Genomic DNA, 18,555 nt, shown 5'->3' on the forward strand with positions numbered 1-18,555 from the left:
TTTTTTCACCTGATAGTTTCTGTCACTGGAGATAGACAGGCTCTTTGGTATGAGACAAACACAACATCAACAAAATCTCACAGGTGAGGCAGAGGGGTGACCTGTTTTAACTGTACCCTTAGTTCTTCACCACTTGTGGACATGGACATGGGACAAATTAGAAAATGGCAGGTCTCATGGGAACAACACTGATAGGTCAGAAAAAGCGTTCCTGTCTCAAGGCAAAATAACAGGATGCTGGTACTCACAAGGCATTAAAGAGACTGTATATTTAAAACCTTGTGTCTCAACCTTATGCAAACATTGAACATAAATTTCAAAATGTGGGGAACTTTGACCTTCCATACTGATGAAGGTCATCTTTCTGAAAAGAGCTGAAGTTTTTTCTGTAAAGGCTGAAGAGCTGGAACCTCTCATGTGCTGAGCAGGGCTGAATAGAGACTGTTGCTCTTAGGGTCAAAGACCTAATAATTCAACATGATTAAGGACTGAGTAGCACTCAGAGGACCATTTGTAATACAATGGCATAGAGGATTAGTGCCCACCAATTATCTCATTAAGCAACCGGTCTCTATCACATTAAGTTTAAATCAAAACTACCTGGGACTAGAGAGATGGCTCAGCAACTAAGAGTACATATTGCTCTTGCAGAGGACCCGAGTTCAGTTCCTAGCACCCAATTGGGCAGCTCACAATCACCTGTAGTTCCAGCTCCAAAGGGCTCCTATACCTCTGGCCTCTGTGGGCACCTGCACTCATGTGTACATACCTATACAGAGAGACACACATACATATTTATTTCAAAAGTAAAATAAATACTTCCCAAAACAAAAACCCTCTTTACTGGTCCACAAATAATCCAGAATGTAGAAACCTTCATTCACTTGTTCAATCATTCATTTGTTCTGTCACTCACAAGTTCTTTCTATGTTCTTTCTATGAGTTCTAGGCACTGTAGGGAAAAGAAAAGTGGTAGAATCTGAACTTCTTTACATTTCATACCCAATCATCCCCATGCCTGGACTATTTTCCTTTCGCTCCAGCTTGCTTTTGCCACCCCACCCCCAATTCTATTTAACCCATGTTTACTGAACAAACACCAGCCTTCCCCGAGTGCCTGAACTAGGTTAAAATACTTGCTCCTTGTAGCTCTGCACAATGCAAGAGATTTCACATTAAGAAAGTTATGGCATTTGTAATTGTTTACCCAGCATTACCTTTGGTAGAATGAAAGCCTCCTGAGGGCAGGGCCATATTTGTTCTGTTCACTGCTCTCCAAGGAATAGTGCCTCAAAAAGAAGCCAGGACCAAAACAAGTTCATTTGACAGATTTTTATTGAACATACATATGCCAAACATGGTTCTTGACATTGACGGTACCAAAGAGAAAAAAAGATAGTTTTGGTCCCTGGGGTGAAAAAAAGTGACTGTTGGTCCAAATTTTGATTTACTGACAGAAGAGTAGCTGTCTCCTCTCTTTTCTTCCCAGAAGAGGAATTGAATGACAGTGAACTTACATTATTTAAGCCACATGGAGAATTTATATGCAGATTTTTTCATTTGTTCAGTCACTTTCAGAATTTCAGTACACATTTCACAAACCAAAGGTAGGTGTGTGATCTTTGGTTTCTCTGGTGCATGAACACTAGGGGACATGGAGGGTCTCATGAGGTGACACATGGAGCTAAGCATGTAGAATACATGATTTTTTTTTTTAATGCATTGAGTGTTAAAAGTTTAAGTCAGCAGTGGACATCTTTGGTGATTTCTTACCCACTTCTGTCATATCACAGTAGTGACCATCAGGACCTTTGCTGTTGGTCATAGAACCTTGGCATCAGAGGCTGGGGAATGGGAAGACCTATGCCTCAATGGCAACCATGCTGCAAGAATTTAGTCCGGAACTGTGCCAGGCATGGAACTGCAAAAGGGACTAAGATGGATCATTTTTTAGCATGTTGAAGGACTTTTCAAGAGAGGGCATGTAAAAATGTCTGGGGATTTTATAACAGCAGTGATCAGACAATAAAAAAAAATAGCCCGCTAGAGTAGAGGGTATATCTTGAATAATGAACAGTGGTATTGGATAGGTGGGAGGATTGTGGTGGAAGAAAGTCCCTGGAAATAGAGGAAATGGTTGTTTCCAGGAATGGGGACAGAGCTAGGCTGAGATTTAGATCACTAACTGCTTGTGAACCCACTAGCACTTGCTTTCAGTGCCTGTGGACAACCATACGTTCTCTTGTTCTGGGTTTCAGGAGCTGCCATGGAAGGGTGAGGCAGCACTCACTCACACTCACACAGTACAGGCTAGTCTCTAAAGAGCTTGTGAGATCAAGGTAGCACTTGATCTCAGCTGGAAATGCATCCCCAACTTCTCACAAAGCTCAGCTGACTCTAGCAGAAACACATCAACATAATGACAACTCAGTTTGTTATCTTCACACAGAGATCAGGCCAATCTGATCTGACAGTGACATGGAGGACTAGTTCTGAAATCTCATTCATTCTGCTCATAAAATCTGCAAATTGCTGAGTCATTTAACTGGAAAGCACCTAAATCTAAGAATAGCCTTTAAAAAAAGCAAGTAGTGTCTACTCCCTCCCCCGGTCACCAGCAACATTTAATGATAGGAGCAGAGATTACTTTTCACACTTTAAAGATACACTCTACTAAGGGCTGTGTGCTAAGACCAACAACTTATTCATGTCAGGAAGAGGGAAAGAAGGTGGTATCACTGTCTTGACATGAGCCAGTTCAGAGTACAAAAAAGCGGCAGGCTTGAGGATGCTTGGGGAGAAATCGGACAAAGTACTGTGTGCAACATATGTAAAGAAAATGTTTTATTTAAAGTGTTAAATACCATCACCAGAATGAATTTGATTTACATTAGTTGGTGTTTGTTACAGGACTAATCCCCACCCCCCTTTCTCCAACTGGAATTCCCTTTACCTGAAAACATACTATGTACAGGGCAGCAATGGTCACTGGCATAGTGCTATTTACATGACTAAACCACAAAGTTGAGGTGCAAACATGTGAAAATAATAATTTAAAAAGGTACAGCAACTTTTAAATAAATATTGCATAATGACAGGTATGTACAAATATTCCACATAGTCATTTCCTTCTTATTAAAATTAGAAAGAATTTGTATAGGAATATGCAGAAAAGATTATGTCACTGCATTGTAGTATTAGGAGACTGATAAAAGTTTATTCTAAGGGATAGTATAGACACTATAAGTCTATTAAATCAAATCGCTGCTGGTACACAGGTGTCTAAATTATTTCAAAAAAATGTTATTCCTTCTTTTCACAACTTTACCCGGGTCCATCACAGGTCTCAGAAAACCAAGACGCGGTCTTGCTGTACTTCACATTGCACCACATAAAGAGAAGGCGTATTTAGTGATAACTCATTGTAACTTTTGCACCATATCAAGCATGATCGTTTTCAATGGTCAGCATTGAATCAAAAAAGAAAAACAGAAAATAATTTTTGTGCATGGCCTCCATTTAAACAAATGGGATGTAGGTAGAGTTAAAAAAATTATTGCAAGAAGTTAAAACCAACTTCTAAGAATGTGTTATCAAAGTATACATAAGAACCAAAAATGATGAGTGGTTTATTACATTGACCAGTGACATTTCCTCTTAACAGGGACCATGAAAGAAATTTGACCTCGCAGCACCATCCAATGGCAAGAACCATCTGTAACCGAACGCAGGGGCTTTGACTGAGATGTATGCTCATAGACTCTTGGTGATGGCATCAAAGAACTGTTAAGAGGCATATTGACTTTTCTTGAGTCACCGAAAAATTGGAGCTTTAAAATTGTTCCAAATTTATGTTTACTATATTTCTTTAGAAATATAATTTGTGAAAAATTGAATTTTACTACAGAAAAATGAATTAATAAACAGTCCCATGTTTCAGGGCTCCAAATTTTTAGCAGTGTTTCTATTCACATAGTAAATGGAAATTAGCTAAAGAAATTGCTTTAACTAAAAAAACAAACAAAACCTAAGCCCTACAAATAATACTTAAACCCTGTATGAATAATGCTGGTGCTAAAACAAATTTGTCAGACATCACAATGGCCACATGATCTTAGGATTTTCCTGTAAACTGAATTCTGAAGGTGAAAAAAAGTTACCATGCACTGTACAATAAATTGCAAAAGTTCAAATATCTTTGTTGTCAAATACATGCTGACTTACTTTAATGTACTCCCAAGTCATGTTGCAAAATCCTTTTCAACATGCTTGAAATAAAGACAGCTTTTGAATAGATTTTTTTCCCTTGAAAAATTCATAAATTCAGAAACATCGATAGCTCTGAATCAAACATGGGCTATAAGAGGATCAGATCAAAAGCTTGCAATATTTTAGCATAAGGTTCACTCAGGAAAAGAGAAAGAAAATAAAAGGTTAAAAGAGGGAGAAGAAGAAAAGTGAGATAGAGAAGAGGAAGAAATGTGAAAAATTCGCACATACTGAGTGTCATAAGATTTGTATATCTGACATGGAAATAAACTGAATATATTATATTTATTGTCACATAAAGAGAATTTTAAGTGTCTTCTAGGAAGCATTTTCATTTGTAATGTCTGCCAAAACACAGACTATGGTTAGTTTAAAGAATAAACATGGTGTCTTTGTATCACCCTGCTGCATTCTCTCCCCTTTTTAAAACCATGCACTAGTGAAATTTATTTTTAGAAATAATATAAATTGTTGAAAATGGCTGATTTTTATTCTTTTTTTTTTTTTGCAAGTTGCAGCCCCAAGAAAATAATTTTAAGTATTCAGCTAGTCTGTGTCCATGCAAAAAAAAGTTTTTTAATTTCATTCAGGAGAGTGTAGTCACAGAATTTTGTTTTCCAGAGTCTAACACATCTTGGCCTTCATGAGTGACATGTCTCCTGGAGTTCCCCAGGCTGCCACTTTCCCGACTGATGCCCATCCAGGGGTGGTGGGCCGATGCTCTGTTCCTGACCACTTCTTTGGTCTCTTGCTTTTTACCTGATGCTTCCTAGGACTTTGCTCCTTGACTGTAGCATGGCTTAATGGCTGTATAGCTCCATTTCTGTGGCATAACAGGACTTTGGGGTCAGAGAAATGAAGATAAATGATAAAAATATAAAGGTGCCATTGAAAAGGGCTGACTGATTCTTTGAGATTAATCCATGGCTTCAGATTGGACCAAAACTCAAGTGTCATTGAACTTCAAACCTGATAGTTCTTCATAACTCTACTTTCACCTGAGGGCCTTCGTTAGGGCACAATGTGTGCAACTTCCTCTGAGAACACAGGATCGCTTTGTATCCCTAGACATGGGCTCAGAAGACACAACATCAAGCATGCAGTGTTACCAGGGTTTGCGACCTGTGGACTTTTTTCTTTTTCTGTAACGCTGGTTGTTGTGACAGCAGTTTTACAGCTGCTATGAACGAGAGTAAGAAGGTCCAGTTGAACTTTCCAGAGAAGACTGAGAAGCTCTTCTTGTCAGAGGTGCCAAGGTTGGATCTACTAAGGAGGAAGGAGGGAAAAGTTTGAACCACCCAATCACCATATTGGATAGTTCCAGTTCATCCAAAAGTATCTGGGCCACTCCCATAAAGGATTTGTGATCCATGCGGCCATAATCTCCCCAGACAATGATCTGTTGACAAAGCAAAAAGTAATGTTAGTATAAACGTACACGTCATAACAACACAAGCAAAATCATAATCAGAATACTAAAATACAGGGCTGGAGAGATGGCTCAGCGGTTAAGAACACTAGCTATTCTTGCAGAAGACCCAGGTTCAAAACCCAGCACCCACATTGCAGCTAACAACTGTCTGTAACTCCAGTCCCAGGGGATCTGACAGCACACGGGTGCACTTACCTACATGCAGGCAATACATGCATAGACATGAAATTTTAAAAAAAAATTTAAAAAATACTAAAATACAGTCAAGTACTGTCCTGATGTCAAAGTTCAAGTTAAATAATCGTATCTGATTAACGGCACCACTGCCTTTACCAGAACCCAAGGTTAGATTAGGAAAACGGTACTGGAGTGCTAAAGTCTGAAGCAGTCCAAGGAAACTCAAACTGATGTATAAGAGGGGTTCAAAAATCTGTGATTCCCTTTAAAGGGAACAATTGCTGTATAGCTTTACAAGACAGGCCACTGCTTTCCAGCTGACAGAGAACTTCAGCCGTAAGGAACGTGACAAAAAGATACTGGCTCCAAGGTCTGGCTTCATGACAATCCTTTGTGTTCTGACATGCTAATGGCAACAAGTAGGTACATACCTGTAAAACCTTTCCTTGGGGACTCTCTTCAAAAGATAAGAGTTGCTGGTAAAGTGGCTCCAGCGTTTTTCTTGCCACTTTTGTCTTCTTTTTGGCTATGCAGACTCCATTATCTAACAGATACACCTTGACATACGGTGCTTGGGAAAGAAAGCAGAGAGTAAGTGGTAACCACAGCTTTGAGATGCCCAGCTCATAGGTGACAAGGGCAGTGGCTTCATCTTCAGCTAAGAGCAGACAGCACTGCACTCAAGTGACTGACCTGCGATCTATGTCAAAATCACTCAACAATGGACAACCATCACCCATTCAAAGTTTCAGGGGATGCTGACATGGCCTTTGAGGGTTTTTTGGCTATTTGTTATATGGATTTAAATGTTGAATTATATAAGGCAAAATGCTCACAGACTCTAACAATATTGAAAAGGGATGTATGTACTATTATTATTTAAGTTTCCTTAAACATGCTTGAAACAAGGCAGTTTATTCTCCCATCCCCACAGATCACTTATCATTCAAAGCAATTTATTTACTGGTAATGGTGCGGATACAAGACTGGAGAAGGCTCTGAGGTACATTCAAAAAGTAGGTGGGAAGTGGCAGCGCACTAGGAATTCTGTCTTAAAACATTATCTGACAGATACTCCATGAAAGCATGTTCCTGCATGCCTCATGCTGTTCTTTAGGTCAGGAGTTAATTAATGTCAAGACCTTTACAAATAGAGTTTCAGAGTGGTACAGGAGAAAACATACACTTCATTTAAAAATTTCTATGAGAGCCGAGAAGGTAAGCGACGCAAAATTACAAGTCGGACAGTAGAGGTACTAGGGCTCAAAATGAAGTTTCAGAACCCTCAGCCATTACTTCACACATGGATCTCCTGACCTCTGTGCAATGCATTTAGAGTCATTATGCCATTTTCCATGGCTCCAAACACCTTGAATTATAATGAAATTTTAATACGAAATACGTGGCATCAAGTTATAGCAGTGCCTCTCTTTCCTTATGTACTAAGGGCTTAAAAGTCTTAGACTATGCATCATACATATACTTATGGTACTGCGTGGATCTCATCTATTTTTATTCTAATTATAGAGCTCGAAGAAAGCTCAAGGAGAATTTCAAAGCTCCAGGTAAACCGAAGAACAATATGAAACAGCAGCCAACAAAAAAGAAGGTCGTGCAATGCCCATATCGTGACAGTGAAGCACTACAGAGCGTGGCTTCACTTCATAGCAGTTCCAACTCCATGGGTACTTGTTTTAAAACTTGCACAACTCCTTCCAGATCACCCTTACTGAAAGAAATATCACTCAGGACAAGTGCACGAACTGTTCTAGCCCCAGAGCAGTGAGATAACTGAGTTGCCCACTAGTATCCTTGATTAAAAATTAAATTTTCAGCAGTAAAACCTAAAACTTCTAAATTGAAACAGTATGGATTATGGACAATAATAGAAAAATCTCTTGTGTTTTTACCTGGCAGTGTCTTGGAACCTGGTTTTACAACGAGACCGCGGGCCCGGATGATTTCCACCTCCAGTTGTCCCTTTTTGTCCATCATTCCCACCTGAATGTCACCTGGTGGTACATGGGGAAGAAAACAAAAGGAGGAGGATGCTTGTGCAAAGAACTGGGCTCACTATCATTCCCATATGTATTCTCAAATTCAAGCATATTTAGAAGTTTTTCAATAATGCCTTCCTTTAAAGCTGATCAAAAATTATAACAGAGAAAATAAAAAACTTTTACTGTTAAAATCTAGGATCCTTTACTCTTGCTCATAATATTCTTAGAGTATAATGAAGTTGAAGAAATGTAATTATCAAATAATTTAAAGAGCAAACAGCAAAATCATGTGACAGAAATTCTTACCCATTGCAGGAGTAGCCAGAGTCTGGCGACCCACTAGTTGAGCAGGGCCAAGGCCATCAAGAAAATCGCTGAATTGGCTGTCGGAGGCCAGGCGGACACCAGGGAAAATCAGACTGAAGGCAAAATGGCATGTGAGATTAAATCCTCAGCCTTATTTACTTTCTGGCAAGCTCTAGTTTTCTGCTAGTCAGTGTGTGTCACTAACATTCACTGGATTCCAACATCACACACCATCCACCTCCCATAACTCCCCCATGTTGTGTTCTCTAGTTGCCCATCAACAGAAGTACTTGCCACACCATGGGGTAGGCGCCTGCTTATATGTCTGTGCTTCTCTTGCTAGGTCTAGAGGGTGGGACAATGATTCAGTCGCTGGTACTCAGCACACACTGAGCACTTAGTCCATGGTAGGCCTTATCAAGTTTAATCGACAGATGTACTGTGAGATAGGTTCTATTATTTATCCTTGTTTTACAGATGAAAAGGCTTCTGGATCATTTACATTGGCATATACACATGCTGCTATTTCAACTTATAAAAGAAAAAAATCCCACTCTTGGTCTTATTTTCCTTCCTATCTCCCATCACTCTTCTTTTCCTGAAATTTCTTTAAAAGTCTTTCATAGTTTTCCTTTTCCCTCTTAAAACTCTAATCAGCTTTTAATTTTACCATTCCACCAAATTTCTCTAATCAAAAATTAGCTAGTGACTACAGTGTAAGGCCAGCTCTGTCCTCAGCTAAGTGAACAGATGAGCAGTCCTTGATCCTGAAATCAGGTCTGATAAGATACTTAACTGACCCCCTCCCATTCGCCTTACCCTATATTATGCTTAACACATACACTACCCAAGGTACTGTATATTTTACTTTTTACTATTTTTCCTTATGAATTAAAACATTTGTCTGTGTCCATTTTGTCTATCATATTGGATGAATGTAGAGTTCTGTTCTGCTTTCTGTTAGAGCTCCAGATTTTAAAGATGCCTAAAGCTGTAAACAATAAATACCTGACAAAGCCAGTGAACTAAAATGAAGCTTAGAAAAGTAAAATAATTTGTCCAAAGATCTAGAACATCAGAAACCAGTATGAAACCTTTGGTCTCATCTTCCTTACTTGGTTCATATAAACATCCATGACGCCAAAGTCCACACTTATATTCTCATGTGATGTGAGTGTGACCCCTTTGTACGACTTACATTCTCAACTCACTGGAAGGTAATGTTTATTGAATGAATTTATGAGTATTCATCTCATTTCTCCAATATGGCTATAAACATCTGGAGTGAAAATCATACTTTAAACATTTCCCTAACCCTTGCTGGTATAATAAGATATGAACTTGGGGGAGGGGCACAGTTTAAACATTTTTATAATCCATATAGTACTTTACAATGATCAGTGCTCAAAGCACATTTATATTTTCACTTTTTCTTTTTTAGAAAACAAGTTTACCTAGTACATTGCAAGGAGCCTGTTGGGTGGGCCTGGCAGTGACTGAACCCACCTGCCATATTGGTCTTTCACTTGACTCTCCATTTCTTTGATGAACATCAAATGTATTTCTTTCCCTTTACCTCAAATCCCAAATATTCAATCTGTTTATACCACCCTACTTAAAAGTTACAGAACTATGTACCTCTCTTTTATTTATGTAATTGTGCTACACAAATTATAAGTGTCATTAATGGTAAGCCAACAGCTTCTGAGGCTTGGCATCTGTGGACTGGCTACACGCATGTCTAAACACCTAATGTTTCCATGGTGATGGCAGAGTCAGGGCCCTGAGCTCCACTTTCCTTTTCTGGTGCCCTTTACAGCCTCATTTAGGAATCAGAAGCCACTAAGTACTGTTAATTTGCTGGAGACAGGGCTACACAATCCTTACAAATGTTTGAAGTATCTCTAAGACAAATGATTCAAAGGAAAGCTACATAAGAAAAAGGCTCACAACTTTCTTAGTGCCACTGTCTTTTGACCATTTTGTTTCACATTGTTAAGATAAATCATATATTGTTATATTGTCAGTGCACAGAACTAAGTATGAATAGGCATATTTTTTCAATAGTATCTCTTCAATAGATCAAAGATTCTAAAAACTAGCATCATCCACAAGGTGAGGCAAATATGCTTGTTATTTTGTGATTTTGTTTATTATTTTAAACTATTAAAATAATAGGCTATTCTATTTGCATGTCATGTGAGAGTCACATCTTAGCATCTTGTCATGGAAACAAACCTCTTTATCTCCCCCAAGCTATTATCTTTGAAATAAAATCAGCTATTCACACTGCTCAGTGGCAGATGAGCCAAGGTCACAGGAAATCAGTCATCCAGGATGAGCCTGGGCTGTGAGGCTTGTGAATTAGCTTCTGTGAGCAGAGGGTGAGACCTGGAAGGTGTTGGCGAGGGAAGGAGGCCTCACTCACTTTCCTTCTGAGCTGCAGCTGTGCATGCTGCCATCCGTGGATTCCCGGCTGGCCTGTCTGGTCATCCAGTTCCTCATCTCCACGGCCAGGCCTGTTTCCGTACTTCTCTGGACAGTGCTCCGGAGTTTTTTCCCTCCTGCTTCTGCAGAGACAGAAATCCAAAGGCATCATAGTTTTTGTCATCACCATCTCATAACAAAAAAGGCCAGCCAATGCTTGGAGATCCACAATGAAAAGAGCTGCATAAAAGCAAAGTGTTCTTAAGAGGCAGAGAGAAAGAATATTTAAGACATTTTTAGACAATGTCTTCCTGAATGAGATAAAAATCTTTAAGCAGCATAAAATACCACTGTTTACTTCTACTTAAGTGTTCAAATCATCAACAAAAGAAACAAAACGTTTCAATCTAAGAAAAATAAAACAAGCTTTGTTTTCATTGCAATATTTAAATAACCAGGTTTTTTATGCCTATTGTTTTGTCTTTCATTGTGATATTTAAATGCAAACTTATTTTATATTTATTTTTCCCCCATTATTTTTGCCTTAGTAAAACAGCTAGGCTTTCATACTACTTACAAAGAACCAGATGCTGAGAAATACTTCAATTTCTAGCTTTAACTTTTACAAGAATATTTTTTAAGACAGCAGATATTAGAAGGCAAAGAAAGATATACAAGGGAGATAGCCCTGTTTGATATCAGTCTTGCATCTGTTGAGAATTTTCAGAAATATTGTGGAATATAGAATCCCACAGTATTATGTGAAAGAACTTTTTAATTTTTGGCCTTGGATAGTCTGTAAAGATGTTGGACAGTTAGGTAATGAAGTTTACTTACAGAGGCAATCAGGGGGTCTAACAGGAGTTGAGTCAGTATAGGTGTGACAGGAAAGACATGCTTATCTGGGAGACATCAGAGAGAATGGGCTTCATAGGACAGTAGTGATTTGAGCTGGGCTCGGAAGATGGGCCCACTCGGGTTCCAGGAAAGGGCAAACAGGGTTTCTTGGGCAAGGGAAACTATATGGATAAAGAAGACAAGTCAGGATGACCACGTGCTGAGAGGGAGGGCCATGAATGAAGTATGTGAAGGAGTGCTGGGAAGTGGGGAGACAAGAAACAGCCCACGTTGAGGGGCCTTGCATATGGGAACATGGAGCTAAGAGACTACCACAAGTGAAGGAAGTTATTTGTATTCATTTGCTTCTTGGAATAATTGTAAATATTTATTCATATTGGCTGTGTATGCCACCAGCGTTTAGAGATATAATCACGGGGTGCGCTTTCGGTGGTTGTATCATTAGGTTACTTTTAGATCTATGGGCACTACTGACTTGCTGGGATCTGTTTTACCAAGACTCCTATATTTGCTCACCACACTGCTTTCCATTTAACCCATTCTTCACTTCCAACTTTGATATACATTAAAATGCTTAAAAGAGTAAATACAAAATACAGATTATGGATGATCTCTAACTAAGCTAAAGATATTTCAGATAATTAGCAGCAAACATGCTGCACTGATATGAATGGTAAGAAACACAAGCATCTCCCACTGATGAGGGAAAGCTCTTAGAGAGGAATGTTAGTAAATACACACATAAGGAAGGACAAATTTAACAATACTTATTTTCTGCCTTCTGAGGAATAAATAATTTTAGCACGGATCACCAATAGAGGATAATACAATTAGATGTTAGATTAGGAAAAGGATGTATGAGTCAAGCAATCATTCTCCAAATTAGTTCTAATTGTAAAAGGGGGTAAAAAGATACCTTAACATAGGAGACCTGGCTGTCACCATCTTAAGTAATTAAACTTGGCAGCACCATCAGCGGGGCAATCATATATGCCTCTTGATATGCAATCTATATATGATTCAACAAGTTGTTCTAGACAAAAAATACAATCGGTTTCTAATCAAGTCTTCTAGTTTCCAAAAATATAGAGAATACAGTAACAACATACATGGCATATGCATGCCAAACAACCAGACAAAATCCGACCATGGAATATTTTTTCAAGAGAATTGGCTTAGTCCCTTAAAATGAACATGAAAACAAAAAAACAAAACAAACTACAACAACAACCAAAAAACGAGTAAGGTAATGTTCCAGATTAAAAGATAGCAAAGAGATGTAATCATTGATTGTTTTGGGTGTATGGATTTTGCTTTGTTTGGAAAAACAAAACAAAATAAGACTTTCAAACAAAGTAGCATATAATTAATTTTAACACAAGTAGGGAAAATGTGACTATAGACTGGATATTAGATGAGATTAGAAAGTTGTTTAATTCTTAGGTGGATAATAGTATATATTATAGTGAATTTTCTTATCATTAGCAGATACATATTAAAGTATTTAGATGAGATATATTATCTGAAATTTACTTTCAAATGCTATAGAAAAAAAACAAATGTATGCATGCATTAAAAAGATGAATGCTGGGGGCTGGAAAGATGGTTCAGTGTTTAAGAACACTAGTTGTTCTTGCAGAAGACCCAGGTTCAAAACCCAGCATCCACATGGCAGCTAACAACTGTCTGTAACTCCAGTCCCAGGAGATCTGACAGCCTCTTCTGACCTCCACAGGCATTGCATGACACAGGTGCACTTACCTACAGGCATGCAATACACGCATACACGTAAAATAAAAATAATAACTAAAATTTTTTAAAAAGTTAAAAAAACATCTGGCATGCTGGTGCACGCCTGTAGTCCCAGCACTTGGGAGGCAGAGGCAGTCAGATCTCTGTGAGTTAAAGGCCAGCCTGGTCTACATAGTGAGTTCCAGGACAGCTGGAGCTATAGGGAGACCCTGCTTCAAAAAGACCAAAAAATAAAAAAATAAAAAAATTTTAAAAAATTTAAAAAAAGATGAATGCTGATAAAAAGAGGCAGAAGAGTCAACTTTAGTATCAATCTAATATTTATGACTTTTTGTGTGTCTTTCAGTAGTGTGTGTGTGTGTGTGTGTGTATGTGTACGCATATGAAAGCCTGAAGCAGATGTTGGTAGTCTTCCTCAACTGCTCTCCTCCTTGTTTATTGAGGCCAGTTCTCTCAATTTAACTCAGAATTCAGTGATAAGCCAGTCTCCCAAGTGCTGGAATTACAGGCAGGTCCCCCCCCAACATTTATGCATTTATGTGGGTGCAAGGATCCAAATTCCAATCCTCACACTTGTGCAGCAAGCGCTTTACCTCATGAGTCATTTCCCCAGTCCTTAATATTTATATTATTCCAGAGTGATCTTCAAATAACTACATCAGAAAGTAATAAAGATTTTTCCTGGGTGAACACAAATCCTGAAAGGTGCTAGGCTACCATGAGGGAGCCCGTGTGAGGGCTGGGCACCTGCTTTTCTATGTTGCTTTAACGCTCACTTCCTTTCAAAACTGCCTATCGTGAAAAACCGCTGTCACCTGAGACATACTTCAGCAGAGTCTGAAATGTGGAATGAGGACACAGCCACAAGGAAACGTGAGACTTACAAAGGAATGGAGGTTCCCAAAGATCTCAGGACACAGCCTTGGTAATGCCAAAAGCTATTATTTAATATGTGACTCTGTCAAGCAAAAGTTAATGGATGATGAGGACCAGGCACCACTTGGCAAAGAATAACAATATAATGAGTGTGTAACACTGGTCATAGTGCTTTCTTCACAGTGATGGACAGAAAGAACCAGAATGTGTACACAGTGTCCAAATTCTCTGCTATTCATTTATTTATTGTTGGAAGGTAACTACCTAGGTAGTTGTGCCACTGTCTGTCAGATGATGCACACTGTAAAGCCCCCCTCCTCCACCTGCAGACACAGCCTGGTAGGGTGGGAAGAGAAGAGCCCCGCAAACCTGTCAGGCCCTGCTGTCTGACTGCTTCTCTTCTCTTTATATGTTGTATGGCGCTGAGTGAGTCACCCTCTCTGTGTCTGTGTTCTAAATATGTGAAATGATAATAACAACAACACGTACCTTGTACGGTTTGTGGGAGGATTAAGGAAAACAAACATTTAAAGTGCTTACAAGAGTACTTGATACACAGAAAATCCTCAACTGAAGTCATTGTTAATCCATTCCAGACAGGGAATAGGAAACGTACTGGGTTACTGTGTGGCTTTCTCTAAGTCACAGTCCCTCTCTGAGTCTGTGGCCGGGTGTCTATGAAAAAGGCAGAGGGAGGAGGGTGAATGATCCCAGCATCTTTTATCTCTGTAGTCAGTGTTTATCTCATTAGTGTACAACTAAGGCCGTGATTAATCGTATACATTAAGGAGGTTTGCTGCCCATTGTCAAAGAGTCAAAGGTTTCTAGCTAATAGCTATTTATAGTAGCCCTTTAAAATTTGTCTTTTTTAAAAATATTTCATTACTTGAAATATTTATACTTATTTATAAAGCAAATTTTCAGCACCACAAAAATCATTTTGCACATTCAGAATAAATGCAATTTAACCTAAATATAATACATTATGATGACTCATGTGTAATGTTCCAAATGATGTGTCATATTGTTATACAACCTAAAACCTGAATCTATGTAACAGTGAAGGTTTGTATAAGTGAGTGGAAGTATTGAGTAAGCGAGGCAGGCAGAATTCTAAGATGGGCTCCATGATCATGCTACTTGGAAAAAGAAATTTTGCTAATGTAACTAAGGTAACTAATTGGTTGTTTAAAGGTAGAGTGATTATCTGGGCTGGCCTAGCATGACCATTCCTCTCCTCATGAGAGGAAATCAGAGCACATGGAAACACAGGAAGGATTCTTTGTAATTTTGCTGGCATGAAGATGGAGAAGGACATGTATAAAGGACTCACAGTAAAGCCCAACTGTTGAAAGCAAAAGCTGGCTGACAGGCAGCAAGAAAATGGGACCTCAGGCCTACACCCGCAAGGAACTGGATTCCTCCAACAATGTGAATGGCCTTGGAAGCAGATGCTATCCCCAGAACCTCCAGGCAAGAATTTAGCTCAGCCAATGTCTTGATTTCTGCTGCTTTATACAGAGCCACCCTGTGCTAGGCTTATGCTCTACAGACTTATGAAGTAGGTGTTGGTTTCAGCTGCTAATTGTCACACTGCATCAGAAGACTAATATAGTAAGTTCTGAGTCCTTTCTCAGATGTATTTTTAAATAAAAGACAATTTATTTAAATGGAAGTGGTTTTTCAGTCTTTTTTGAGATAGGGTCTCCCTGTAGTCCCAGCTGGCCTGGAACTCACTATGTAGACCAGGCTGGCCTTGAACTCAGAGAGATTCACCTGCCTCTGCTTCCCAAGTTCTGGGACTAAAGGCATGCGCCACTAAGACTGGCCTTTAAATGGAAGATATTTTATTATGATTATAGGGGTTGACTGACCAAAATTGTTACAAATTCATAGATACGATTTTTAAAAGTCTATACATATGCACATATAAACATACATATATGCATAACATTAAACACACACAAGTAGTAAATCCTGGAACTAAGACCCACATTGGGTTGCTGTGAGATATTTTAACCATTTGGAGAAGATGCCTGCAAGTAAAAATCAAGTTTTTGACTTGCTCGGCATCCCAGGCAGTTGGAGGCACACAGGAGTATCCTTGGTTTTCTGCTCTGCTTAGTCCCATGACTCCTTTACTGGCATTCTCTGTGTTCAAAGACAGTCACATGACTAAATAAAAGTCCTCAGGGTCAGTTTCCCCTAAGATCAGGAAACTTTCCAAGTGGCCTGAGAACAAAGATCAAAGTCTTCACTGCTTCTACTTAGATACTGCCTTATGCCCCCCTACCCAAGATAGAGTTTGAAATGTGATGCTAAATTTAGTCTTGGTGACTTCCTTTAAATCCCGCACCTATAGAAGTCACTGTGCTTTGCTCACACCTGGGAAGTCTCATCTATGCTGTCAGAATTACTTTGGATTCAGGATCATCTCAACATCAGTAGGAAAAATGATTTGGGGGAACAAATCATAGGCTGGTTGACAGATTTTAACAGGCTTTAAGTTAGTGAGGCACTGACTTTGCATCTTATTCAGAATTATTGTTTTTCAGAGTGAGTGTAATTTAGAGAAGTCATCTGCATTACATGATAAAGAATACTTAAAATGCATTAAATGAGAACTGAAATGATGAACACATTTTTCGAGGGGATCTCAAGATCTTAGTGTGTCTGTGCGTTGTGCAAGCCTTCCCTTTCTGCAGGAAGGAGAAAGTTGAAACCTTGTAGCTAGCTCCTCTCTAGTAGCTGACTTTTACATTTTGGAAAATTATTAGTAAGTTCAAAGTATGTTTTGTCTTCTATGCTACTCCTCAAATTTCTCACAGTTTGTTTATAGAGTCACCTCCAGCATGTTTCCCAACCTCTATGGTGGTCACTGAGGGTATAATCTTTTATCAACAGATTTTATAGCAAGATAAGAAAAGAAACTGGTCCTGTTGGTCCTGCAAGATCTCATTATGGGGACAGTGTCAATAGGAATTACTATAACTGCAGATAATGGCTTAGGTACTTGCCTTGCCAGGGTGTGTTACTATGACAAATATATTTCAAACCTCTGAAAGTTTAAACAAACAAACAAACAAAAATTCTACATCTTACAATTTCTTTTGGGCTAATCCAAGATCTGCATAAAAAACAAAGCAAGCAGAAATGAATGGAAATGAACAGTTGGTTCTCAAAATTGTTTCAAAATATAACAAATCCATTCAGTCCAACATCTTGCCTCCATCTACTAGGAAAGTTAAATAGCTAGTAGCTGTGGTAACAGTGAGCTACAAAAGTCCACAATCATGATGCACAAAAGTACTGATAAAACATATCCATTTTTCTAACTTTGAGGTTAGATGTGGTCATGTGACTTCCTTGGCCAATGAAATGTAAGTAAAACTGTGAGGGTGCAACCTCGGGGCAGGAGAATTAACAGTTGGGTATATACCTCCCACATCCCTCTCCCTCTCTGTAGAAGTAGATAACAAAGGCTTCTGTCAGTCACCGTCACACACACACACATACACACACACACACAGATGTGCCAGGAGTGAGACATGGCTTATTTCGTGGGATGCCACTTTTATATTTTTAGTTGTCATTAGAACCTAACTTAACTTATTCTTACATGTACACATATAACGGCACAAATAAGAGGTCCTAAAATTGGGGCAAAACCCAACTGCTAAATTCAAAATGAAGGAAGGAAAGAATTATTGTATCTTGACTTAGACCTATACAGAGATACTATGAATATAAAATCACCTGTCATCAGTCTTCAGAACAGTGTTATGTGATGTTTATTATATCACTTTCTATGCACAGATTTCAATTTAAATCTTGACAATGTCAAAGCCTACTCATTTCTCAAAGCAGGCTGGTTTCCATCTCTATTTAGTATTTTGGATACTAATTTCTAATTGCAGAATAACCAGTGACTTGAAACCAATCTCATTTTCTCCCTGTATGTTCAAATAAACTTAAAATAATTGTTATATGGATAGTGCTGAAATTCAGATCTCTTGCTCACTGACAAAAACTGGGAAAATTTCAGTGTCATTGATAACTTGCTAACTTTCGTAGTCACAAGCATAGTGGTAACATATTTATGATAAAAATAGAAATGTCTTAAAAGTAGTTACTCCCTAAAACATATACATATGTGTTTCAATCTCTGGGCATATCCCTTTATATTCACTCATAACAACAGGTAGAGAGTTCATCAGTTGATGTCCTAGCAGTCAAATAGTACTGAATACATTGTGAAAAAATGTGTAGTCACCACTTAAAACAGGGAACCTCAGTTGAGGAATTTCCTCTATTGGGATTGGCCTGTGGCCATGTCTGTGAGGAGTTTTCTTGCAGGTGGGCCTGGGCTTTATAGGAAAGAGAGGAGCAAGCCAGGGAGAGTAAGCCAGTAAGCAGCATTTCTCTGTGATTCACACTTTCAGTTCCCGACTCCAGGTT

General features: G+C 38.8%; 1 protein-coding gene across 13 annotated transcripts in view; it reads right to left on the reverse strand.

Annotated features, from left to right (window-relative positions):
- Nucleotides 1–2,831: 2,831 nt before the first annotated feature.
- The window catches only part of Rims2 (regulating synaptic membrane exocytosis 2), a 570,072-nt gene continuing 554,348 nt past the window's right edge, over nt 2,832–18,555 (reverse strand). For all 13 annotated transcript variants that reach the window (XM_008851539.2, XM_008851538.2, XM_008851540.3 and 10 more), the window contains 5 exons: nt 10,613–10,754; nt 8,185–8,297; nt 7,789–7,890; nt 6,310–6,449; nt 2,832–5,668 (listed from right to left, as the gene is read on the reverse strand). In XM_008851539.2, the coding sequence (XP_008849761.1) occupies nt 5,450–5,668; nt 6,310–6,449; nt 7,789–7,890; nt 8,185–8,297; nt 10,613–10,754 (716 nt within the window). In that variant the 3' untranslated portion in view covers nt 2,832–5,449. The remainder of the gene's footprint in view (nt 5,669–6,309; nt 6,450–7,788; nt 7,891–8,184; nt 8,298–10,612; nt 10,755–18,555) is intronic.

The sequence above is a fragment of the Nannospalax galili genome, unplaced genomic scaffold, assembly GCF_000622305.1.
Source record: "Nannospalax galili isolate Female #2095 unplaced genomic scaffold, S.galili_v1.0 scaffold284, whole genome shotgun sequence".
Taxonomy (NCBI): domain Eukaryota; kingdom Metazoa; phylum Chordata; class Mammalia; order Rodentia; family Spalacidae; genus Nannospalax; species Nannospalax galili.